At 36.3% G+C, this 26194-nt stretch overlaps 1 protein-coding gene across 1 annotated transcript; it reads left to right on the top strand.

The window, feature by feature from the left end:
* The first annotated feature begins 1504 nt into the window (after nucleotides 1–1504).
* LOC132110754 (melanopsin-A-like) lies at nucleotides 1505–23027 on the top strand. Its single transcript, XM_059517620.1, has 10 exons — nucleotides 1505–1759; nucleotides 7225–7367; nucleotides 8074–8207; nucleotides 15089–15292; nucleotides 16672–16843; nucleotides 17096–17257; nucleotides 17842–17949; nucleotides 19981–20341; nucleotides 21941–22009; nucleotides 22554–23027. Exons 1-10 carry the CDS (start codon nucleotides 1610–1612, stop codon nucleotides 22800–22802), a joined length of 1752 nt encoding a protein of 583 aa, XP_059373603.1. The 5' UTR covers nucleotides 1505–1609; the 3' UTR covers nucleotides 22803–23027.
* The last annotated feature ends 3167 nt before the right edge of the window (nucleotides 23028–26194 follow it).

The raw sequence follows: 26194 nt of genomic DNA, 5'->3' as shown, positions 1-26194 counted from the left end.
ATATTATTTTTACATTTTAAACCGTATGGTATACAATAAGTGATTTTAAATGAATTTGCCATCAATGCTAGTTGCCTGTAACCTGTTTACAGGCTGTCGGTTTGCATTTTTCTTACTTTTCATCAAATCAGCATTCATTGATTTTTTTACTTTTATGTTACTTTTTATGTTTTATGTGACTTCAGAAGCACTCCTGCTGTCATCAGCTGTTGCTTAGATTAATGTTCTGCATGCAAAGGCAGGTTTAAGAACTACGGCTCAATGTGACTGCAACTAATTCTGACCTGAAAGTGATTTGAACCCTGCAGGGGTTGTGTTGACTGATGGGGGGTTGCTGAACTGCCATTTACCTCCTTAAGTGCAGGTGTGTGTGAGTGACCAGCCTTCTGAGCATCTGTTCCTAAATCCAACTGAGACACTTCTGTGTGCTCTGAACTGGAGATCAGTGTCTGTGTGTCTTTTCCATAGCTCTTTTTCGAGTTGGACCAAAATATTCTTGTTGGCCTTTAATGTTAAAGAGATGAAAAAATGACAATTCTCAACATTATTTACTCATCCTCATGTTGTCCAAAGCTGTATGACTTTCATTCTTCTGTGGGACTTTTGGTAACCAAGCCGTTTTGGTTCCCATTGACTTTGTTTCGGTTTGTACAGTTGTATGGACAAAAAATAAAATAAAAATGATACTGATTCCAAATTGCATGACAATTTTTTTTGTTATTAACGTAATCCATCACATAAAGAAAATAAATTGTGGTAATATAATCAGACTACTTTTTTAGATTACTTTTTGACCAAATTTTTTTTTATCACATTGATTTAAATAGGATATAAAAATGCAAAGAAAAATAAAACATATTCCATTTGTTGTTACTGGCAACACAAAGTGCATTAAACATTACATTACCTGCATGTCATGTGATGATCATTAACCAGTGTCAGAGACTGTGAACATGCAAAATGTGATACTAAATTATGAATTTATTACCATCAAATCTAAGGTAAATATATAAGGTCCAGATGACAAAAACAGTTTGGGAATCCTATGCATTAAATACACACACAAAAAAAGTGAAAATGTAATTTTATGTAAATACAAGTAGCCTACATCATTTTTGGAATCTGATTAGTTATCCAGATTAGGTCCATATGTAATAAAATACCATCCAGTACGTTGCATGTTCTTTGCGATTACGACAATTAAGTGTCCAAAAACATTACATCAGTTCGCACTTAAGTATTTGCTGAAGTGTATTCCCTTTTTTCAAGAGTAAATAGCCATATAAACGAGTCAGAAATTTGAAATAATAAAATTTCCTCTAATTTCTATGCAAATTGTGATGTCACTATAGTGCTTCAATTTCATAACAATCGTCTCTCTCTCTCTCTCTCTCTCTCTCTCTCTCTCTCTCTCTCTCTCTCTCTCTCTCTGTGTGTGTGTGTGTTTATGTCTGAATGAACTATAAAGGTGTGCGAAGAGTTCGGCTGTCACTGGCTACTTCGGCGCGCGCTCGCACGCACACGGTGAGCACGACAGAACAGAATCTGACATCTGTACAAGCCTCGCTCTAATCGCGTTTAACGCTTTCTGTCAGTTACGCGCGTGGTGATGAGCGGCGCCACGCGCTCAGTGAAGAAGGGCATCTCGTGTCCGACACAAGACCCGAACTGCACGCGCATCGTGGAAAGCCTCTCCTCGTGGAACAACTCCGTGATGAGCGCGTACAAGCTGGTAGATCTACCCCCCACGACCACATCTGTGAGTTAAACATGTTTCTCCAAGCTATTTCTTTCAGTCTTTCTCATCTTTTCCTTTGCACATGTTCAGGTGTAAGTGAAAATGTTTGGCCAAATGCCATAAATGTTTATCTTGATGTGTAAATAGATTGGGCTCTATTTGGTTCCAATCAAATTTACAGTAGGTTTTACAACATCAACATATTGATGTTTGCAATGTAGCCTACATTATGCTGGATATGTTTATGTTGTGCATTTGACTAGACAAAACAAATAGTTTAGACAACACATAGTGTAACTGCTCTACAGTTGTAATAGTGCTTAAAAAGTTCAACTCTACATAATTATGATGATCTATGCAAAGGAGCAACAACTTTTGGTAAATTTTTAGAATAGCCTTTGCGATTTATTTCTTGATGCTACATCCTTCCTAAAGTTAAAAACTATTTCTGACATTTAAACAATTTAAGCTTTTCAGCTTTTTACAGGTGAAGTGTGTGCAAGTGTTCATGGTTTTTTAAATATATATATGTGTTCTTCCAGTGGAAAATCTAACCAGTGTTTGTAACATGGTAGCTTGCTTGTCATTGGTCTAAGGTGCCTGTTTTTAAAGTGTGCCAAACTTAACCAGCTTTATCAAACTCTTAACAGATTGATTTAGACCCCAACATCTGACAGTCCCTCTAATTTTTCATCGAGATAAACTTGGACCTGCATAGTGTACAAAGAAACCATAGAAAACCAGTTTCCATCAGAATGGTAACTGAAAAAAAAATCCATAGATTTTGATATTTAGTTTATACATTTCCAGGAGTTAAGATATTCCAATAGCTTACACATAAAAATTGTGGGACACCCATCTTGTTTTAATTGTCTTATAATTAATACCTATAGTTTAGACTGTGTCTTTATGCTACTGAGTCAGGTCAGGTGCGTTGCATTTGTCTCATGTGAAATCTCAATTCTTAAGTACAGATGACTGAAACTGTCCTTCGCCGTTAATCACTTAATTTGAACATATATGGCTTGAGTCTGTGGTTTGAGCCTGAAGATGTATTTGTGAGGTTAAGTCCTTGGGGGTTTTCACTGTTGAGATAATTATTAAACACTAAGCTTTGAAAGGACTTATGAAGGCATGTCAGTGCCACAGAGGAGTACCACTGAATTATATATTTATGCTAATTGGGTATATCTTGAGGCTGTTTATTTCTTTCTCTTACATGTTGCATGTTGATGTGTCTTTCTCCCGTCATTTAATGAGGTGAACTTCCCACAAACACAAAGTGTGCTAGATTGGTACAGGCATTCATTTAACCAATAAATACATATACAGTACCAGTCGAAACTTTGAAAAAATAAGGATTTTAAAATGTTTTTGAAAGAAGTTTTTGAAAGTTACTTAAGGATAAATCGTCAACAAATGTCTTGTTCCTAGCTATAATTCAGCATGTCTACATCAGTAAATGAGATCTGAAAATAAAGCTAAAATAAATTTGATTTATTTAAGAGAGAATTTGAAGAGTCATTCATTTTAAAGAAACACATGATTTCAGTGAGATTATAACTTAATGACCTGGACTAGGATTTTAATTATTTTATTTTACGCAATTTGAATAGGACTCTGTTATTGACCCAAGCGCTTGTTGCAATGTTTTAGCACAAAATGAACAGAGGGGGGTGCTGTATTTATATCCTGAATCTGTATTTGGGTGGATCGTGGGGGACCTTGAAATGGGCCCAAAAAGCTGTTACTGTAACACATCACTATTTGACCTCTCTGAAATTATTTTATGTAACTCTGAGCCTTATTTAGGAGAATACATTTTTAGGTCAAATGAGATTTATTATGCGATTAACCAAATTTGCATAAATCATACACACACTCACACACACTTGTGCTTGTGACCCATCAGAAATAAAATGTGACCCAGATACCCAGTGACACCCAGGTTGATAAGATGCTCATATTGTGATGTAGATTTAAGTCTATCAATAACTTTAATGGGTGTCTCAAACTGATGGAAACACACCTCACAGGAAAACTAGCTTCACTGAGCATGAGGGATTAGGATAAAAAAGTTGCACCATAATCACGCGATTATGATATAATCATATTGAAGTCTATGCTCACATATTGACCTCTCAATGTGTTCTTTTCCCCCTGTTGATTAAAATAATGTGATCTGTGAGCAGACTCAGAACATGGACTGTTTTATAGATGTAGGACAGTTTGTTTGCTTAAGGAGAGTTTGTTGACTTTGGGATCTTGAGATTAATATCAAATTTTATGGGTGCGTAAATGTTTATTATTATGAAAATTTTTATTATTTTGAAAACATCCAGCAAGGACAATTATTTTGACTGATGGGAATTAGCCTTTCACCATAAACAAAATGAAGGGAAACATTAATTGACTGATTGTTTGGCGCTAAAACCCAATATATTGTGTAACAACCAAAACAAACTTATCTGCCAACTTTGGACAACATTTGCATGCCTTTTACAGTATTTCTCATGGAAATGCAGCATTCTCTTTAATTTGTGGAGAAAAACTTTCCCCAAAAGAACAAGTGGAACTAAAAAGCTCTGGGTAGTGTAGAGGAAAAACAGTTTCAGATGAAAGAGTGGAAGGTATTGGCAGTGAGTGTGTTTAGCCAAGCTCAGGCAGCTTTGCTTTCTAACTGAGCTAAGTAATCGTAGTAATGCAGCCAAACAAGCACAGAAGCATCTGGAGCGCAAGAGAACCTATTCATATATGAAGGACAGCTGTGAACATCCTGCAAATTACAGTATTTTCATATCTCTCTTTTTTTGGGGATTAAGGACGAAGCAATCATGCACAGTAAAGTGCATCAAAAATGTGCATGTATATTTATTTTTTATATATATCAGTAATGACGTTACAGTAAATGTACAGTAAATATAAATCAAAGTATTGATTTTCACATAGGCTACTAGATTAATGTGTATCAGAATGTTCAAAATAATGCTGATAATAATGCAAAATAATGAATGTTCAAAATAATGCTGTTAATTTATAATCCAAAATATTGTAAAAGATGATTATAATTCTCTGCAGTTGTAATGTTATAGTTTTTGAGACAATAGAAACAAGTGTTCTTTTAATAGGGCTTTCATCATTTATTTGAATAATTTTTAATGATTTGAATGTACAAAGGGAAAAAAGAACATATGTGTTTTAAATTGCTTTATATTCTTTAATAATACATTTTAAATCATTTGCTCAATGTAGGTCACTAATCTCTATGTAGCTATGACTCTTTCAGATTAATTACTGTTTGGCTTGTTACATCATTTATCTGAACTGCTGAACTATAACATTAATTAAATGACTAAATTATCTTAAATTATATATTCATTATATAACATAAGAAGCACTGTGCACTTAATTGTAATTAAATGTTAAAATATTCAAAAGCTCCCATTTTAAGAAACAATCTGTGTAATGTTAACTATTTAGTTTTATTCATCCTCAGGAGTGAGATACATAATAGTAAAAATGTCAAAACAATAATTATTTTTTGTTCTTGGTGAGGCGATCCTGATTCCAGAGCAAATGTTTTCATGATGAGTTATCCTATCTGCGTTATCATCTGCAGTAAATTAAAAATAGCTTTAAAACACCTTTCTTCTCTAGTATAACATGGTTTTGAAGAGGCTGGCACTTTGAAGCATCTTCAAAAAATCCCACCAAAACGCCTCAACACAGTTCCTGTCATATTACTCTGAGTGAGAAACAGATGTAGAACTCAAACAGTATCTATTTCATTGGAGTCCTGCTCATTCGGAAGAAATCAGACAGTTTTATCTCAGCCCTCAAAGTTTCTCATGGCTTTGATCTCCATTTGACCCCAAAGTCAGAAGTAATGAATAAAATACACAGATATGGCCACTACTATATTTTGAAAAAACCTTCAGAAAAAAAAAATTCGCCAGTGCATCTCAAGATGAAAGAGGTTTAACAAATGTTTTGATGACACAAAATGGCCCGTGTCTGTTGAGGTTCATGAGAAACATGATTTGCATTAATTCAATTTGGGTGTTTGTAAAAGCGACCATTTTTCTACATCTCCAAGGTTTTAATCTTTATTTGAACATGATTTCTATCAGCCACATTCTTAAACATATAATTTGCCATCATTGGACAAAACAAAGAAACAAAAACTATTTGTCTGTATAATGTAAAACAGTGGTTCTTAACCGGTGCTTTGTTTTGCCTAAAGAAAAATTACTAGTGCTAAATGTAAACGGAAAAAAAAATCAGCAAAACATATAATCATAGTAAGGATAACAAATTGCATGAGCTCATAAACATTTAAAAGAAAGGAGAAAATGCTTCCCATATAATGTGTTTTGTTGTTGAAGCCAAAGGCTGTGTCCATGCAAACCCATTTTGGCTCAAACTCATATAGGAGAAACTAGCCATATTAGACAGATTGCAAGACATCCTCGAGAACGTGAACACATCTACACAAAACAAGATATGACCTAGAAAAATGGATGGCTGTGTTAAAGCTGACTCTGTATTGCATGCAATAATTTCCCAGGATTTAAATGAACTGAGTTTTGTGAGAGATTATGCCATCAAAAACAACTCTTTGCCATAGTAGGATTTCTTAACTCTGCTTCTTTTAAATATCTATTTCAGTTTATTTAAAAAAAGATTTACTGCTCTAATTGATCTGTCATTTATAAATCAAGAGTCAGACATTTGAGAAAAGCTAAAGAAGATTTTATAATAAAGATTTCAGCTATTCAGATTCTAGTTTTTACTATAGCAGTTTGTCTCTCAATACACACAAAACAGAAACAGGTATTTATATGAACAGGTAAAATGTAGACCTGAATCTGCAATGAAAAGCATAAAAAAATGCCAGCTCACTGTCATTTTGGCCTGTTTAAATCCCTCAAGATTAAAATGTGCATGAAAATTAACTGCAAGTGCACAGACTTTTCAACATTAATACAATGTGTTTCATATCTATAGTCAAGAAGTCAATCAAAAATATTGCCAGACCTCATAACCACTGTATTGTTCTGGAGAATAATAATTTACTATAAATATATAATACAATGAAAACATATCTAGATTGAGGCGTATTGTTCACATAAACATATTATATATGTCTATAAACACAAAAAATCCCTGAATCCGCCTTCTGTTTTCAATACTTTCAATGTTTCCCATTTAGAGGAGATACCACACCTGGATATCCTTTCAGGAAAAAAATGAGGCATTGTGAGATCTGTCTAAAAATGAGTGATGTAAATCTATTTATCATTTGATGAAATATACAGTACAGAACATCTGCAGTGTAAATGAATTAATGTCTTGCTGGTGTCAGTTGAGCTCAGGCCTAATGGTGTTTCTTAAACAGACTGCACACCTTTGATGCAAAGGTCATTAAAAAACAGTGCTGCTTTTCATCTGAGATATTAATTAATGTGTGCCCCTGTGTCTTCAAGGTTGCCATGGTGGAAAAGGCAGTTTACCCTTTCCCAACAGTGGACGTGCCTGATCATGCGCATTACACTATCGGTGCTGTCATCCTTGCTGTTGGCATCACTGGCATGTTGGGAAACTTCCTGGTCATCTATGCATTCAGCAGGTAAATAAAAAAAACACTTATTATGAAATCAATTTGAAATATGAAATATTCAAAAGAAGCCAAACTGTAGTCAGATGGATTGGTGCTCAGCATCATTAGACCTGTGCCACTTCTGTGTCACTAACTTTGAATCGACACATTTCTACAATAGATAGTTCCAGTCTTTGCGTTTTCTCGTAAAACCGAAACACACAGCTTGTATCAAATGCTAAGTTATCTCAGGGCATGTTTTACAGCTAATCTCCACACATTAGTGGGATAAGAAGAGAGATTTATTGAGAAATATAATGATAAAGAAGATTAGAAAGACATGAGAAAGTATATTTCCTCCTCCTGATGACAACAATTTCAAGTACAGATGCATCAATATCGTGGAAAAGTTATTTTTTCCCCCATACTTTAATTTAAAAAGTAAATCTTTAATATATTCTACATTCATTACATAAAAAATAAATATTTCAAGCCTTTTTTTTTTTTATCCCCCTGGGGGAGTATGCCCCTGGACCCCCTTTGGTTTGGGCTAACCCTGGAATGTTTACATCATCTGGCTCCGCCCCTGGCTTTGTCTTAGTTTTGAATTATTTGAGTTGCACAGGGAGTCTAATATTCTCACAAATGTCATATAGCTAATATAATTTACCAAATTAAAGAGAAATTAACAACTGATCTTCTCTCTCTCTCTGTGTGTGTGTGTGTCTGTGGGTAGGAGCCGGACCCTAAGGACACCTGCCAACTTGTTCATAATAAACCTTGCCATCACAGACTTCCTCATGTGTGCCACCCAGGCACCCATCTTCTTCACCACCAGCATGCACAAGAGATGGATCTTTGGGGAGAAAGGTACACATGCATGGTTACATGCATGGTTTCACTATATATTATATGAAAAAAAAATGTTATACCATGATGATGCCCCTGTTGATAAGAAGCAAAATGAACAGTTTATAGGCAGTGTCTGAATAAAAAATGTGTGTCCATGATTTACTGTACTATGCTATACTTTTTGAATTATAATGAACATATTTAAGATTAAAGATGAGTTACCGTATTTTTCAGACTATAAGTCGCACCTGAGTATAAGTCGCATCAGTCCAAAAAATACGTCATGATGAGGATAAAACATATATAAGTCGCACTGGACTATAAGTCCAAGACCAAGAACCAAGAGAAAACATTACCGTCTCCAGCCGCGAGAGGGCGCCTCTATGTCTTCAGTGTAGACTACAGGAGCACTGAGCAGCAGTGATGCGCAGGTCAATGTATTAATAACCCGCACCCGACGACGTTTTCAACTAACCTGCCCGCAAATCGGACCGCAAAAAAATAAAAATGAAATATTGTACCGGACCCGCTTCTATGGAATGATATTGCGGACATTATTCAAAAGGCATTGCAAATTGTATTTGCAATTGCGTTTTCAAATTTGTGGACGCATAAAATGTGACATAATCCAAACGCAAATGTAAATCGCGCATTACCGTTTTCATTTTTGATTAAGTGAATGCACAGTGTCTCCCAAATTTAAAATGGAAATGCAAAGTCCGTTTGCAATTGTGTTTTCCATATCTTACGAGCTATGAGCCTGTCATATTTAAATAGCAATATTAATTACCACATTTGCCTTTTCACTCTCTCTGCACTGTGCATGTAAACTGCCAAAACTCAAATGGAATCGCAATACCTTTTGCATTTGAATTTCCAACGTCTACATGGAAACCTGTCAATCAAGTGACAGGGGTGGGGCCATTTTATTGGGCGTGTTTGCATTGTGAAGTGAAGATCGTACCAAAATGTACCATGTTTTTACTAGGGTAAATATGAGTTAACGATAGTGTTTATAATTAAGCCACAGTAGCCACAAATGTACAGTTGTCTGAGATGTTATGAAATGTTCTTTAATATCATGAACCATAAAATGTAGTCAGTGTTCTGCTATTGTTTATTTTCATAATAGGTAAACACAGGTGGCTGAAGTTAGTAGGATAAACAAAAAAAATAAAGAACGTCTGTGTTGGCCCGGGTTTCGAACATGCGCTAAAAGACAGTATGCCATTAGAGATGACAGTCACTAACCACTGAGCTACCAAGCTACACTGAATCAGCCCCAGATCTGTGACCATCTTAACGTGTGGCCTGTGTTTACCTATTATGAAAATAAACAATAGCAGAACACTGACTACATTTTATGGTTCATGATATTAAAGAACATTTCATAATGTCTCAGACAACTGTACATTTGTGGCTACTGTGGCTTAATTATAAACACTATCGTTAACTTATATTTACCCTAGTAAAAACATGGTACATTTTAGTACGATCTCCACTTCCCAATGCAAACACGCCCAATGAAATGGCCCCACCCCTGTCACTTGATTGACAGGTTTCCGTGTAGACGTTGGAAATTCAAATGCAAAAGGTATTGCGATTCCATTTGAGTTTTGGCAGTTTACATGCACAGTGCAGAGAGAGTGAAAAGGCAAATGTGGTAATTAATATTGCTATTTAAATATGACAGGCTCATAGCTCGTAAGATATGGAAAACACAATTGCAAACGGACTTTGCATTTCCATTTTAAATTTGGCAGACACTGTGCGTTCACTTAATCGAAAATGAAAACGGTAATGCGCGATTTGCATTTGCGTTTGGATTATGTCACATTTTATGCGTCCACAAATTGAAAACGCAATTGCAAATACAATTTGCAATGCCTTTTGATTAATGTCCGCAATATCATTCCATACGCTTCCTGACCCGCATTTTTAAAAAGCAGTAAATGCTCATCGTAGCGTCATTTGGCCATAGGACCGTAGGCAAAACTAACTAGGCAAAAAAAAATAAAAAAAAAATAAAAAAAACTTAATATATTATAATTTTGCAAGGTCAGCAGACATTGAGGCTCAGGTTTGTTCCGATCAGAGCTCGTGGGAGAGCGCATTTCTGAATATCCCGATCCGCTCGCTCATTCCGCTCGGTCTCGCTCAACCCAGAATGGCCTGCTGGTTCCAAAATAGGCAAGGAGTTATTTAATTGTTTAGTAATAAACTGGTGTTTTCTGTGTTGCTGCAAAGATGAAGTTGACAATGCAGACTCGCCATGAACGCCAGAGAGAAATGCACATTTCATATGGATTAGATCATCAGAGATTAGCCCATTTATTTTGGTTTGAATATTTTCGTTTAAAAGAAGACATTTCAAGCTTTATGTAATATATAGGCTATATTTCTCAAATCTGTGAGGCACAAGCTGAATTTCGGCGCCCTCCAGATCATGCAAGTGATCGTGCCGGCGCCTTATTACATTGTCTGCTAGGCTATATATTTGCTTCTTATTTATTAAATACGGGCAACATATTGATAAAACATTGATCAAAATTAAGATACAATTTATAAAAAATGAAAATCTTTTAAAAATAGTTTTCTATAAAACAAAACTTAATGAAGTCGTCAAAATCATGTTTAACCAAGCGACGTTGCTCCCCATGCAGTCTTCTTTGCCGCCTCCATCTCTACGTGCAGACTGAGCTTGTGCGTCATCTTCGCGCCAGTTATTCAGCCAATAAAGTGTAGGCCTATGTATTTCAAAAATGTGTCTAGTACTATATAAATGACAAAGGTTTAATTGCCATTTTTATTTCAAAGGTTCCGACCGACCGCGACCCGAATATCATAAAAAATATTTTTGGATGACTCGTAACCGCGGGCGACCACAGGCACCCGCTCATTTTGGATAAACCCGCGCATCACTGCTGAGCAGCATAGAGCGCCCTCTCACTTCTCAGGTTGAATGGGTTCAAATGAAGGAGAGGTTGCCCTTGGAAGTGGCTTTGGTCTCTTACTACTTACATGGATTCATACTGATCTTTCTTTATGCTTTTGTTGCTAAGAATGATGAATGTCTTTCTGACAGATCTATGTAACCTTTTCTAGTACAGTTGTTTCTTTTTCATCAGCTGCCAAATTATAATATCTATATTCCTCTCAAAACTGTGCATCAAGGCTTTTCTTGTTGATTTTCAGCACTAGCTAGTAATTTTGCTCAGCTGTGAAATGCCACTGTTTGTGGTTCTAGATGATGTCAGACTCTATTTTCCCTGAGGTGATTTAAATGTCAGTTCCTATCAGGACCGAATCTTAATTGCCTTCATCAGGTTTGACTGGTGCTTGCTGACGTTTGCAATGAGATCAGGCGCTCTGTGATTGTGATTACTGTAGTGATTGATGCTGATCTATTGTGTTAAGGGGGTTTACTGGGCAGCCATTGTTGTCCACTCTTTTCCTCTGTGACAAGAAATCAGGTCATCCAGTCTTGTCCTATAGAGGTGGTTGGTTTTAGTGGAAAACAAGTTGCAGATCTCAAAGTAGCAGATCTAAAAAAACAATGATATACATAGCCTGACTATTGGTGGAGACCAATAGATAAATCAAAAAGATAAGTTAAAATAAGACAAAACAAGCACTCAAATAAGCACAAAAAACAACAAATAATATCAAGCCTCTGGTCTCCCTGTTGGGATCATGATGTGTTACGCTTTTTTAAGCTGAACTTAAAAGCCTCCCTCCTGGAGGTGGAAAGAGTTAAAAGACGTGCTTCCTGCTTCTGTCAGCACTACAAAACAAGACACAAATATGACCATCGTTAATTCGATCATGATAACCATGCGCTTGATCCCACTGAAAGCTTTCTCAATCAATCAGATACAACTCACAAAAATGCTCACTTCCAGGATTAACCTGAAAGCATAATCTACCTGACAAGGTGTGAGAGAAGAGAGAAGACATCCTGATGTGTGAGAGAATTATCTTCTATAACAGACATCTGTTTTGTAATTTATTAAAGTGCATGCCATAAATGGGTCCTGAGAAAACAAGCACAAATGATCATAAATCAGATTAAATGCATTGCAGTTTATTCTGTTGTTTACATATGCCATGACAGCATAGAGGAAAGGGTGTGTGAATGTTAAGGAGGTGCCAGACTTTGTGTGAATCGAGTATAATGGTGTGAAATGATCTGTTTCTTGTCTCTCCACTGGTTTCTTCTTCTGTTTGACCTGTTTTATTGCCAACATAATCAATTATGTGAAATAAACTTTATACAGTCCCAAACTGTCTCTCTCTCACTGTACAGTCGTGGCCAAAAGTTTTGAGAATTACATAAATATTAGTTTTCAAAAAGTTTGCTGCTAAACTGCTTTTAGATCTTTGTTTCAGTTGTTTCTGTGATGTACTGAAATAAAATTACAAGCACTTCATAAGTTTCAAAGGCTTTTATCGACAATTACATGACATTTATGCAAAGAGTCAGTGTTTGCAGTGTTGGCCCTTCTTTTTCAGGACCTCTGCAATTCGACTGGGCATGCTCTCAATCAACTTCTGGGCCAAATCCTGACTGATAGCAACCCATTCTTTCATAATCACTTCCTGGAGTTTGTCAGAATTAGTGGGTTTTTGTTTGTCCACCCGCCTCTTGAGGATTGACCACAAGTTCTCAATGGGATTAAGATCTGGGGAGTTTCCAGGCCATGGATCCAAATTTTCAACATTCTGGTCCCCGAGCCACTTAGTTATCACTTTTGCCTTATGACACGGTGCTCCATCGTGCTGGAAAATGCATTGTTCTTCACCAAACTGTTGTTGGAAGAAGTTGCTGTTGGAGGGTGTTTTGGTACCATTCTTTATTCATGGCTGTGTTTTTGGGCAGAATTGTGAGTGAGCCCACTCCCTTGGATGAGAAGCAACCCCACACATGAATGGTGTCAGGATGCTTTACTGTTGGCATGACACAGGACTGATGGTAGCGCTCACCTTTTCTTCTCCGGACAAGCCTTTTTCCAGATGCCCCAAACAATCGGAAAGGGGCTTCATCTGAGAATATGACTTTGCCCCAGTCCTCAGCAGTCCATTCACTATACTTTCTGCAGAAGATCAATCTGTCCCTGATTTTTTTTTGGAGAGAAGTGGCTTCTTTGCTGCCCTTCTTGACACCAGGCCATCTTCCAAAAGTCTTGGCCTCACTGTGCGTGCAGATGCGCTCACACCTGCCTGCTGCCATTCCTGAGCAAGCTCTGCACTGGTGGCACTCCGATCCCGCAGCTGAATCCTCTTTAGGAGATGATCCTGGCGCTTGCTGGACTTTCTTGGACGCCTTGAAGCCTTCTTTACAAGAATTGAACCTCTTTCCTTGAAGTTCTTGATGATACTATAAATTGTTGATTTAGGTGCAATCTTAGTAGCCACAATATCATTGCCTGTGAAGCCATTTTTATGCAACGCAATGATGGCTGCACGCGTTTCTTTGCAGGTCACCATGGTTAACAATGGAAGAACAATGATTTCAAGCATCACCCTCCTTTTAACATGTCAAGTCTGCCATTCTAACCCAACAGCCTGACATAATGATCTCCAGCCTTGTGCTCGTCAACATTCTCACCTGAGTTAACAAGACGATTACTGAAATGATCTCAGCAGGTCCTTTAATGACAGCAATGAAATGCAGTGGAAAGGTTTTTTTGGGATTAAGTTAATTTTCATGGCAAAGAAGGACTATGCAATTCATCTGATCACTCTTCATAACATTCTGGAGTATATGCAAATTGCTATTATAAAAACTTAAAAACTTCCAATTTCCAATATTTATGTAATTCTCAAAACTTTTGGCCACGATTGTATTTGTGTGTGTTTATTTTGTCAGGAAGTCATGGATTTACAAAAGGCACACAAAGAATGAGAAGGAATAAAGGAGTTTTTAGTAAAAAAAAAAAAAAACACACTTTGACCATTCAAACATAACATTAATCAAGGACCAGGGAGAACAGATCAGGCTCGAACTCAAATAGGGCAGATAACGAGGGGCAGACAGGTTATGAGGATAACTAAAAACCAGGAACAGGTGGACTAAATGAATGAAGAACTAAACAGGAGCAAACCGGAATTTAAACGAAATCAACACGTGACATATTTGATGTAGAATCCACTTAAAACATTATTGACATACATAACATACATACATAAACATATCCATGATGTGCATTTGGATATGTGGCGTGAACAAAGTTAATTTAAAACAGTGGTTCTCAACCAAGGTACCGGGGCCCACTAGAAGACCTTAGCAATACTCAATATTTCATCAGGTGGAAGTTTATTTAATGTAAAAAATCTTTATTCAGTAAATCATGTACAATAGGCCTCATGAGCCTTGGAGTCAAAAAATAAGTTTGAGTACACTGATTTTAAAAGAAGTAAAATTCAAGTAAAAATAACTTTGCCATTTTAAAACGTATGAAATACTTCCACTGCAATGCAAATTAGTCCACCAATTTCCAATTCTGTGGCAATGCACTGTATTATAACATTAAGTGGTCAGTTAACCTAAGCATGTCTACAAACAAATCTGTTTAGCAAAATATGGAGATGGACAGCAGTAACCAGAAAGACAGATTATTTAATGTCAGTCCTCAAATGGAGCCAGCGACTGTCTGCGTTCCTGCCAGCAAACAGTCTCCAGGCCTAAAAGCTAGTTCACACTGCCCCAAAAAACAGCAGCAAACACCAACATTTCAAATTTAGAATTTTTTCAAATTTAGAATGTTTGGAAGCATAAATGTAATTTTCACACTGACTCAACAAACACCCGGGTAAACTGCTAGAATTTACCACATAAATGTCTATTCTGTATAAATTGCTTTGTTACAGACTTAATTCTGTTCCTCCTGCCTCTCCAGGTTGTGAGTTGTATGCATTCTGTGGGGCTTTATTTGGCATCTGCTCCATGATCACGCTCATGGTCATCGCCGTGGATCGATACTTCGTGATCACCCGGCCGCTAGCCTCCATCGGTGTGTTGTCTCAGAAGAGAGCTCTGCTGATCCTTCTGATAGCTTGGGTTTATTCACTTGGCTGGAGCCTGCCACCCTTCTTTGGCTGGAGTAAGTGTAGTATATCTGTTGTTTTAACATTTTAAACCAATTAAACTTTGTGAAACGATTTAATAGGAAAGTGTTCTTTTGCTTTGTCCCCCATTTTTCTTTTGAAATGAATGTCACTTTTTTCTATTTTTTATCTAACTGGCCTACAAGGTCATTCATACAAGATTAAGTGTGGCCTCAAGGGATAGTTCACCCAAAAATTAAAATTATGTCATCACATTATGTCATGTTGTTCCAAAACTGTATGACTTTCTTTTTTCTGTGGTTGACTATAGTTTTTTTGCTGTGTTGTGATGTGAAGAGCTCCTCTTTTCACATTTATTGATTGTCACCATTCACAATATCTGAATGCATCATGTTGCCTTGGACTTTTAGCTTTTCTCAACTATTCATTTTATCCAGTGCAGGTTACATTGTAAGAGAAACAGGCATGTGCATATGGGAAATATTCATTCTCTTCCATTGCTCTTTTTGAAAGCATTTTTATAAACATGATTAATACAGAATTTTAAAAAAGGTAATATTGCAAAACTAGACAACACAGAGTCCTTCTTTGTATAAAGACATACAGTGACCTGATTTACACATCCATCAAATAAATACATGAATATAACTGAATTAGCTAAAAACAAAATAAAAAAACAAACAAAATGTTATTTATTTTAAGCCAGCCAACATGTCATGTGCATTTTCAGGTGATTAAGTGTGGTCCTGTGTTAATGGTATTGAGTATACCTTTGATGCTCCTTCCACAAGATGCATCAGTCTTTTATAAGCTCAGATCTTTTGGGACAAGTACACTGAGCATTCTGGGTCATCCATGTGTGAGCACATGAGCATGTGAGTTGTGAGCCAATGGCTTTACAAACAGTGCGCTGTTGGACTCTGATCTGTATCGCATAAAGGTGGTCTCTGAAGACCAAGGCTTTTAGCTTAAGAGGGATAGAAAGTTAAAGCCTGGTGCTTTTAGCTCTCCAGCACTTTCTGTCTCCGGTTTACAGGCGAACTGCTCTTCACACGAAGGGTGTCTGTCTGCTTTAACAGTTCTGACAGCTTATATCTTCACCGCTGAATGTCACACCAACCTCAAACCTCAGAGAACTGATGATAGCAGCACACATGCATGAAAGCCAGATTGTGATTGGTTGCAATGAGAAATACTGTTATTATAGCGTATTCTAAAATATCCTCAGCTGTGTGTGCATTGGGTTGTATTTCACTGTGTTTGCCCAGCAGCCAGACAGTAAACTCAAATCCTTTTTCTTTGTGAGTTTGTTCCAGTTTTTACAATATTTCATAGGGTTGTAAAACAGCTTAGCTGCTGGCAATCCTTCACTTCCCTCAAATCTTTTTTTGTTTTCTCTCTGTCTGTCTTGCAGGTGCTTATGTTCCTGAAGGGCTGTTGACCTCTTGCACCTGGGATTATATGACCTTCACACCCTCCGTGCGAGCTTACACTATGCTCCTTTTCACCTTTGTCTTCTTCATTCCGCTTATCGTCATCATCTACTGCTATTTCTTTATTTTCCGATCCATTCGCAGCACTAATGAGTGAGTTTCGTCAATACAGATCTAACAGAACAGTATGAATTATTTAGCATCAGCATTGTTCCAAAGTTGTCTGTTCCTAAAATTTCTTTTGTTTTAAATATGTAAGTTTCATTGTTGAAATGTGAGTGCAGTGTAACAATGAAGTACTTAATCTTGAGGTATGACCTATTGAAAATAGTAAAGCTTTTGATGGCAATAAACCAATGTTTGCAAATTAGTGTTGTTTAACTGTTGCTTTTTTGTCTTTGGAAGAGCTGTGGGCAAAATTAATGGAGATAACAAGAGAGATTCAATGAAACGGTTCCAACGGCTGAAAAATGAATGGAAGATGGCAAAAATTGCTCTTATTGTCATTCTCATGTATGTCATCTCCTGGTCTCCATATTCAACTGTGGCACTGACAGCCTTTGCTGGGTAAATAAATCCCAACCCTGACAACACAGTATAATGTAATATTAAATATACAATACCATTCAAAATTTGGTGTCAGTAAGATTTGTCTTTTAGGAAATTATTACTTTTATTCTGCAAGGACACATTAATTGGATTAAAAGTGACAGTAAATACATTTATTATTTTTATTGAAGAATCATGAAAAAAAAGTGTACCATGGTTTTAACAAAAATATTTAGCAGCATAATTGTTTTTAACATTGATAATAATAATTAAAACTATATATTTATTGAGCAGCTAATCATATTAGAATGATTTCTGAAGACTGGAGTAATGGCTGCTGGAAATTCAGCTTTGCCATCAGGAATAAATTTAATTAAAATATATTAAAATATAATTTTTTTTTAATACTACTGTATCTTGTTATTTTTATTGCAATTTATTATTATTATTTTTTTTTGCTTTTACATATATTTACCATATTTATGGTAATTTAGATTTTTCTTAAACTTACGGTCATTATACTGCAAGTACCATACAATAAAATATATACATATATTGACATGTTAATTAATCTATACACTTATTTTCCTTGTGTTTTTCAGGTATTCTGATATGCTCACACCATACATGAATTCAGTACCTGCTGTGATAGCCAAAGCTTCAGCAATCCACAATCCCATCATCTACGCCATCACACACCCCAAATACAGGTACTGGAGGGAGCCGGATTTTCTGAGGATCACTGATGTCAGTTCAGTATATTTTTGAAACAAGACTGGTTTAGTTTTGACTCTCAAAGTGGTAATGAAAAACGTTATTGGTACTGTAAGTGGTAAGGTTTGAAAATTTAATGGACAAACTCACTTTCCATTATTGCAGAACATGGGTCAGAGTTAAGATTACCCTGTCTGGCCCCATTAGGACTAAACACCTGAGGCAAATTGTGATTGTTTTAATTTTTCCTAGCATCTAGCTCACTGAGCAATTCAATCACAAATTGATCAAAAACATGAATTGTTTCTAGGGTAAAGTGTGAAATTCAATTTTGATTGATTTCATTAACCTGAATATCCATTTTAGCAGAAAGACTCATTAATCTTACTCAGAGCGTCCTGACGGTATTGTACCCTGTGTAAGGCCTGCTGGGGTAAAAAGTCTTTTTGATTGGATTTTCTCCCACAACACTAAGCCATATTTTCCTAAGCACATTTTAGTTTCTATGCACTAAACACATTTCCATGCATGCACAGACAAAAGGTTTATTTTGATTTAGGTCTAAAATGTAACAATACTGTTTCAAATGCACAGTATCTGAATTATGTAGCTGACTTGAAGCTCTGACACAAAAAATTTCAGTAAACTTATTTTGTCTATTAAAATTTCTGCCTTCAAAACAGGTTTCACTGCTACTGAATTAAAACATATGTGAATATATTTTTAACAAGACAACACACTAAGTTTTTTTACATTTCTGATACCAATTAGTGTTATTTTAGTATTATTTGTATATTATTGTAATCTTATTTAACATTTTAATAATGATGTAATTCTTTTTTGGGACATGCTTTTGTCATTTTTATTCATTTTTACTGTTAAAGGCAGGGTTGGTAAAAAATGTATAAAAAACTTTTTTTCCAAATTTGTTTAAACTTTATTTATATATCAATACATAATTAAAATGTAAGTACTATGAAAAAGAAAGTATAAAAATCGAGTGTCTGTAGACCTCTCACGACTGTTTTAAAGACAGCTCATTATTTCCATTCACTCCACCCCCTCCCTTCTGGGCTCCTATAGATTATTTATCGTCTCTACTACGACTCGCTAAGTAATGTTATGTTAGCTATATTACGCAGCTACGTGTGCTAATGACACATGCTTCATGAAAAAATAAACAAAAAAATATGTATGATTAAAATACAAAAAGATAGATTTACCTGTCCAGCAGAAATAAAGCCATCAAGGAGTCACTTTTCAGCCCCTTGAGTTCCCTCAGTTCTCGCCATCGCTGGAAAGCCACGCCAATATTAACTCGCGTTTTATTTCTTTGTTTATCCAAAGACTTTTTGTTCATTGCCTTTTCTTGTACTGTTACTGTCTTCCTTTTTTTTTTGCCTGGTTTGCCTTCACTAACTGCATAGGCTGGTACTGTGAATTTTGCTTGCTGTTTCTCTGCCATTGTTTTGGTATTCCTAGGATCCGTGCCTGTTGAATTCCTCAAATCAAACGTGAGCGCGCAAGTGGGCAGGTCATGTGTGGCAAAAGGGTGGTTGCCATGGTTGCGAGAGAGTGACATTCGCCTAAGCCAATCCTATGTTTCGTCCCAAATGGAAATAATGAGCTGTGTTTAATACAGATTAAACGGTCTAGAGTCACTCGATTTTTATACTCTTTTTATCAGAGTACTTACATTTTAATTATGCATTGATATAAATAGAAAGTTTAAACAAATTTGGAAGAAAGTTGTTTATACATTTTTTTACCTACCCTGCCTTTAAACTGTACTTGTACTGTTTAGCTGCCAAGTCAACATTTCTAATATTTACTTAAGTTTGTTTAATGTTAAGTTTTTAATAATTTTTATTTTAATTTTGTTTTCTTTCAGTTGCATTTTAATAACTGAAAACATTTGACTGTTGGTGATTATTATTTGAACAGATCTGGATCATGATCTATGTACAGTAAATATGGATCCACCATGTGTGTCTCATGCCTGTATCTCATCTGTGTCTTTTTTTCAGGTTGGCCATAGCGAAATACATTCCGTGTCTTCGTGTGCTGTTGTGCGTCCCCAAGCGTGACCTTAACTCGTTCCACAGCAGCTTTACATCTACACGTCGCTCCACTGTCACAAGCCAGTCCTCTGATATGTCGGGACAGTTTTGCAGAACTAGCACCGGCAAGTCCCGGCTCTCCTCAGCCTCCGACAGTGAATGGACAGATACTGAGGCCGATCTCTCGAGCTTGAGCTCCAGGCCTGCCAGCCGACAGGTGTCTTGTGACATCAGCAAGGACACCGCAGAGACCGCAGGCTTCAAACCTTGTAACTCATCCAGCTTCAAGACTAAGCTCAAAAGCCATGACTCGGGCATCTTTGAAAAGGTGACCTCACAGGCTGAATGTATTACATATGTGGCAAGTATCAAAGGAGTGTAGCTTGTGTTACAAAAATGTGTTCATGCAGAATTGCTAATCCTGTCTTCCTCTGATTGTCCTCATATTGCTCTGTTAAACCATTGGTGTAGCTTGACATTTGATCTAGCCAGTCAATTTGGTCAGTCACACTTTTAAACCAAGGACTATAGAATACCCAAGATGTGTCACTCGTATCATTTTGTGGAATGCAGCGCTTAATATGGCCACTCTATTAAAAAAGCCCCGTCATCTGAATGAAAGAGCCAATCGATAATCTGTAAAGTCATCGCATCACTACAGCTGCTGTTAGAAGTCCTGGTTGTTATAAGAACAGTAAGCCTTTAGGAGATGTGCACTTAGGACTGCACATGTGCACTGGCTGGTCTAGCCTAATCTTTTTTTAGCAAAAGAAACATTTTTGGTTGCCAAATTTGATGTTTCCTCATTCAAAGAGATAGGAGCAGCGCTCGCGTGCATGAGATGCATTTCAAAGATAGCCACAGTGTGAAATGAATTGCCTTAAAGGGACTTTGTTTAAAACACATTTAAGGTTTTCTACAGTAAACCTACAAATTCACACGTTCCAATAAACCCATTGAAAATAATGTAGTATAAACATATTTGTCACCACAATCTCAAAGTAGTCTTGTATTACTGTAAGTGAAACAAGAAGTATGCTACTCTCCTTCTGCTTTAAAACAACCATCTATTGGGCACGATTTAGGTTAAATGCACAAAGATAGGCACACAAACACGTTATACTTTGAAAATGTAACTGAAAATAAATAATAGATGAGCAGTTTATAGTTCTAAACCCTGTGTTGAGGTTTTGTTGTGAGTAAATGAAAAAACCTTTGATGTACAGTAAATGATCCTTCTTCTGACATAAATGTAGCAAACTGAGCTGCTACAATGGAGTACATCCTGCAGATCACCACAAGTCCTGATTATCAAACACCACATCAGCATATTCATCTAAATAAGATCATATACAGTCAGTTGGTTATTGTCACAAAACAACAGGATAATACGAAATCACCCTGTTGATGTTGGTGTTGGTTTTTGTGATTATCCTTTACATATTGCTTACAAAGGTGCACTGTGCCACAAACTAAGTCTCTAATTCTCACAAATGCTGAATTCATTTGATCAAAATACAGTGAAAACAGTAATAATAATACTAATAATGTTTTATTGATATAGTGCCCTTTCAGTGCTCAAGGACGCTTTGCATTAAATATACAATTAGAAATGAAAATACATCAATATAATAAAATAATTTGGTGAAATATTATTACTATATATATATAGAATATTATGTATATAATTTATTCCTGTGATGTTACATGATTCTTCAGAAATCATTTTGATGATTTGATGCTTAAGAAACATTTTCTTTATTATAAAAGAACCACATTTATTTTAAATATATTTTTTTGTTAGTAAATGTCTCACTTTGATGTGTCCTGAGTAAAGTATTGCTTTCTTTAAAAAACACTTTCTGTGCCCCGACAACATTAGTGTATGTACCTGATTATTATCCTGGCTCTCTTATTTCGGATCTAGAGTTTCTTTGATGTGGATGATGCATCTGTGGCCGGACTCGTTCAGACGGACCGTACTAACCCTTTAGCTGTAAGTGTGAGTCTGTTTAAGTTCAGTATAAACCACTCAAGCTTTTGCAGGATCCTGTAGGTCGTATGGTTTGTAAAATTTGCTGACCTCAGGAATGTTTTGCTCTGGTGTCACTGGCAGAATAACTCAACCAGGCAATCAAATTTGTTCATGAAAAATCTGAAAGTATATTCAAATTGCTAGAATGCTGTTTGTTGAAACACAGTGCTGTTAAACTAGTTAATGAATTTGAATTTCTGATTGCAGAAGAAAATTGTGGAATAAAGTGACTGTTCCATTTTTCCATGGAATCCATTTTTAGGCAGGAGAAATATATGCCTTCAAAATAATAACCCTAATAATCATCTTTCATACATTAATGCTTATTAATAAAAGCTAGAATTATGCTGTCATTGTTTTGTTACTGGGATCATGTTGAGCTTGACTGCAGTAGTATTATCTGCAGGAAAAATCTGTTTTAATTCTGATTTAATGCACAGTAAATGCTGATAATTGGCAATAGATGCATTTAATCTATCAAAACTTTCTTCTGCGCTGTTTGCAGGCTGGTGACAGTACAGACATGCCAATTTCAAGAGGTGCTATTGGTCGGATTCCCAGTATTGTCATCACCTCTGAGTCTAGGTCTTTCCTGCCCTCGGCAAGGGCCAGCTACAGAAGCAGCCGCTCAAGCGTGTCCAGTGCTGGGGCGAATCCATCCAGGAGAGACTCTCGTGGAGGAGTCCAGCAGGGGGCAGTGCATCTCTCCACTGCTGCTGAAACACCTGCATCTGCTCATCCTGAATATCTTTAGAGCTTATACCTCTTCACTCGCATCTGAAACTTACCTTCCAGCTTTGTTTTGGGGTTCAGTGTTTTTTTGTGAGATATCCTGTTCTGTGGTTTAGATCTTTAGTGAAAATGAAGACAAATCCTGTGAGAGTAATCAATGCTCTGTATCGCAGAAGGTCAAATATGAAAGTCACACATGGATGTCTTTTACATGTGTAATACATTTTTATAGTGACCTCAACTGTTACACACTGTCCAGCACCTTTGTTTCCCTCTATTTTACTGAAGTATTTAACAGACAGTGCTTTGAATCAGGCAAAGTTACTGCTCAGTCCATGGAGACTTGGATGGATGGAGAGAAAGCATCTCAAATGATTTTAGTCTTTAGCTCACAAGACACTGAAATTCTTGCTTCCACAGAACTTCAAGGTATGCATCATGAAGACATACTGTATTACAGGAACATCCTAACTCAGAATCCTGTTTAGTAACCATGGTGATCTCATTTTGAATATTAAATATTCAGACTTAAAGCTACACTATGTCCCTTTAAAAAACAAAAAACAAAAAAAAACACTGCAAATTGTTATTGGTAAGAGATTGAAAGAGTTTGATCTTCCAAGCTTTGACTTTTCGTTACCCCAAAACACTTTGACAAACCTATAATACTGAATTATAGTTTAGACAGGAAATCTTATACATATGTTATTCTCCTGTGCTTGTCACGTCATATCTGTACACAAACTAAACCTCTGCTATTAAAACAAAGAAATGCTCTGGTAAGAAACCCTGTATCCATGTGTACACCAGTGCCCCAGACCACTTTCATGTACACAGAGACAGCTGAAGCACAACCAAAGCAATTTTCTATTGATGAATTCAGTTGTATTTTTTAACCGCTAGAGGGCCACAAGTTCCTCAGGGCTTGTCCCTGTGCCCACACTTATATTGGAATTTTACATTGGAATTAATTGATTTTCTTCCAAAAAGCCCATAGTGTAGCTTTAAGATAGGAAGTTTCTGTAATTTTACCTCTCACTGGTTTTTAAAAGCATTTTTTAATTTTTTAGTTTCACTATACGTAAGCTGTAAATAGCCGCGTTTCCACTGTCGGGCTTAAAGCGGGCGTGCTAGTGCGTGCCAGGGCCAGCCACGTTTCCACTCTCACTTCTTGGGCTTGATCGTGCCTAGTCAGGGCTTCCTCGGGGCCAACGGCTGTGTTTTTTCGCCCGACGAAAACCTTGGGCCAAAGCTGGCCAGCTGGGGCTAGAGGAGTGGTCATGAACAATGGCGGAGTTTCTCTGAGTCTGGAGAGCGTCAGCGCCGCAGATCATTTCAGAAAGATCACAGTAGTATTAAAGACTTTTTAAAATAAGTTGAGCTCAAAACTCACTTTTAGTCATCAGCGAATGTTTCAAATAACTTGATCCGATGTGGATTATAATCACTAAACAAGGCAGAAATATTTATAAGCGATGCAAAAGACTGTGCAGGCTAAACATTAACGTTACCAAAGTAAACATGATAAATGCAACCACTTGAAGAAATCATACGGCAGCTTCTTATTCTCTGTCACAATCGTGAATTTATTTAGTAACATATTTTATCTGTTATAAGTCTAGTCTCCAGAGTTTAGCTCCGTGTAGCCTGTCATAAAAATATAATAATGTTTTTTGTTCGGGAGCTTATATAAAAATAGAGATAGCCTATTATTATTCATTGTAAATGTGAATAATCGTTAAAAATAAATAAATAAAATAGAAAAACATTTATTTCTGTGTGACTAATTTTGAGTCTTGATAAATTAATTCATTATGATCAATGTATCACGTATTCTATAGTGAAACATCGATGCTTTTTACTTTAATATTTAACAAAGCATGCAAACAAACGGCCAATTTGATCATATTCATTTGTGATCGCGCTAGTTCCAGTGACTTATTTCTTAGTTTTCTGATAACTTCTCTTTGTTGGTGAAATGATGGGGTTGCATGACGTTGTTTCTGAGAGGCGTGTAAAGGGCGGGTTTGAGTGAAGCGCAGCAGAGCATCAGGACCGACTGTGGAAACACTGCACTATTCTGGCCTCGGTGCTACTGGCCCGATGCTATTAGCCCCGCCTGGCTCGTTTTAAGCTCTGGCTCGCACTGGCCCGACAGTGGAAACACGGCTAATGAGTGTTTTTAATCATAAAAGTCTTATGTTATATGAGGATACTGAAAGTCGATGTCTGGTGCAATAGAACCCTGAGAACTTCAGAGTTAAGAACGTGTAATTTCATTTGTTATCATTGTTAGCAAGTTTGGGCTTATCATATTATTGAGAAGAGAAATAGCACATAATTTCACCATAAAGCATCTGTTTATCATGTTTAACTGATTGAATCTAGTGATTGGAGGGATAAAAAGATTTTTGTATTGCTTTGGGGTAAATTATCTTAAACAGCACAAGCCACAGAATGCATATGCCTGGAGCAGAGACACATCATCATCTCGCTGAATCACAAACAACTGATGTCATACATGCATACATGTTTCCATCAGGACCCTAATGAATATTGATCACATGCTCACATGTACATCCACCTCTAAAGGTGTGTTGTTTTTTTAATATTCTATATTATTCTTTGTCTTTTTAACTAGCACTTTTTGAATATTCACTTTAGAGTACACAATCAAATTAGTCAACTATTAATGTTTGAACAATTATGATGCCTTTTAATAACTCAATAACTGGTTGTAACTCGATTGTGATAGTGGCAGCTCTTCTAGATGGTTCCGAAGACACGGTTTAGCAAAAAAAAAAAAAAAAAAAAACATTGCTGTGCTCTTTAGAGTTATCTGACGTTAGCTGGTTTGTTTGTAAAAAGGAATCATTTATTTGTGCAGATGACTACAGTCTGTGGACTGTTTATATTCTTAAGGATAGTCTCAGATTGTATCAGAGCAGAGTAATTCAGATGAATTACATCTTATATAAAAATAATTGTGATTTTAAAAATAAAAGACTGTAAAAATGCTACAGTAAAAACCTGTTAATTGTTTAACAGTAAGTTTCCATACATATATATGGTAAATAACTAATTACTTTTTATATTATTTTACAATAAAATGCTGTTGAAAATATGTTTTTTTGGAAATTAAAAAGAAAAAGTCATTGTATAATTTACAACCATAAACCATAAATTGACACTCCCAGAATTCCCTGCATGACACTTCATATTTGATTTTTTTTTTTTATAACTGTTTCTTCTTAGTTTTTCCCATTAGTTGTGTACATTAGGGTTTTATCTTACATCTAATGTTGTTAAAATTCAGTATCATGTGTGTCATGAGACACACCTTCTATATTTAAATATTGCCCTACTCAGCTCGTAGAAAAGCTGTTTGTGATGAGCTTTGGTTCGTCGTGTGAC

This window comes from Carassius carassius, chromosome 30 (assembly GCF_963082965.1).
Source record: "Carassius carassius chromosome 30, fCarCar2.1, whole genome shotgun sequence".
Lineage (NCBI taxonomy): Eukaryota > Metazoa > Chordata > Actinopteri > Cypriniformes > Cyprinidae > Carassius > Carassius carassius.
The sequence above is the reverse complement of the archived record's forward strand: the minus strand, read 5'-3'. Positions and strand labels throughout refer to the sequence as shown.

Bases quoted from the DNA above. Each gene is read 5' to 3' on its own strand.
- LOC132110754 (XM_059517620.1), top strand. From the start codon at position 1,610: ATGAGCGGCGCCACGCGCTCAGTGAAGAAGGGCATCTCGTGTCCGACA. The intron at 15,293-16,671 runs GTAAGTGTAGTA...TCTGTCTTGCAG, and splicing joins GCCACCCTTCTTTGGCTGGA to GTGCTTATGTTCCTGAAGGG. The intron at 20,342-21,940 runs GTGACCTCACAG...TTTCGGATCTAG, and splicing joins ACTCGGGCATCTTTGAAAAG to AGTTTCTTTGATGTGGATGA.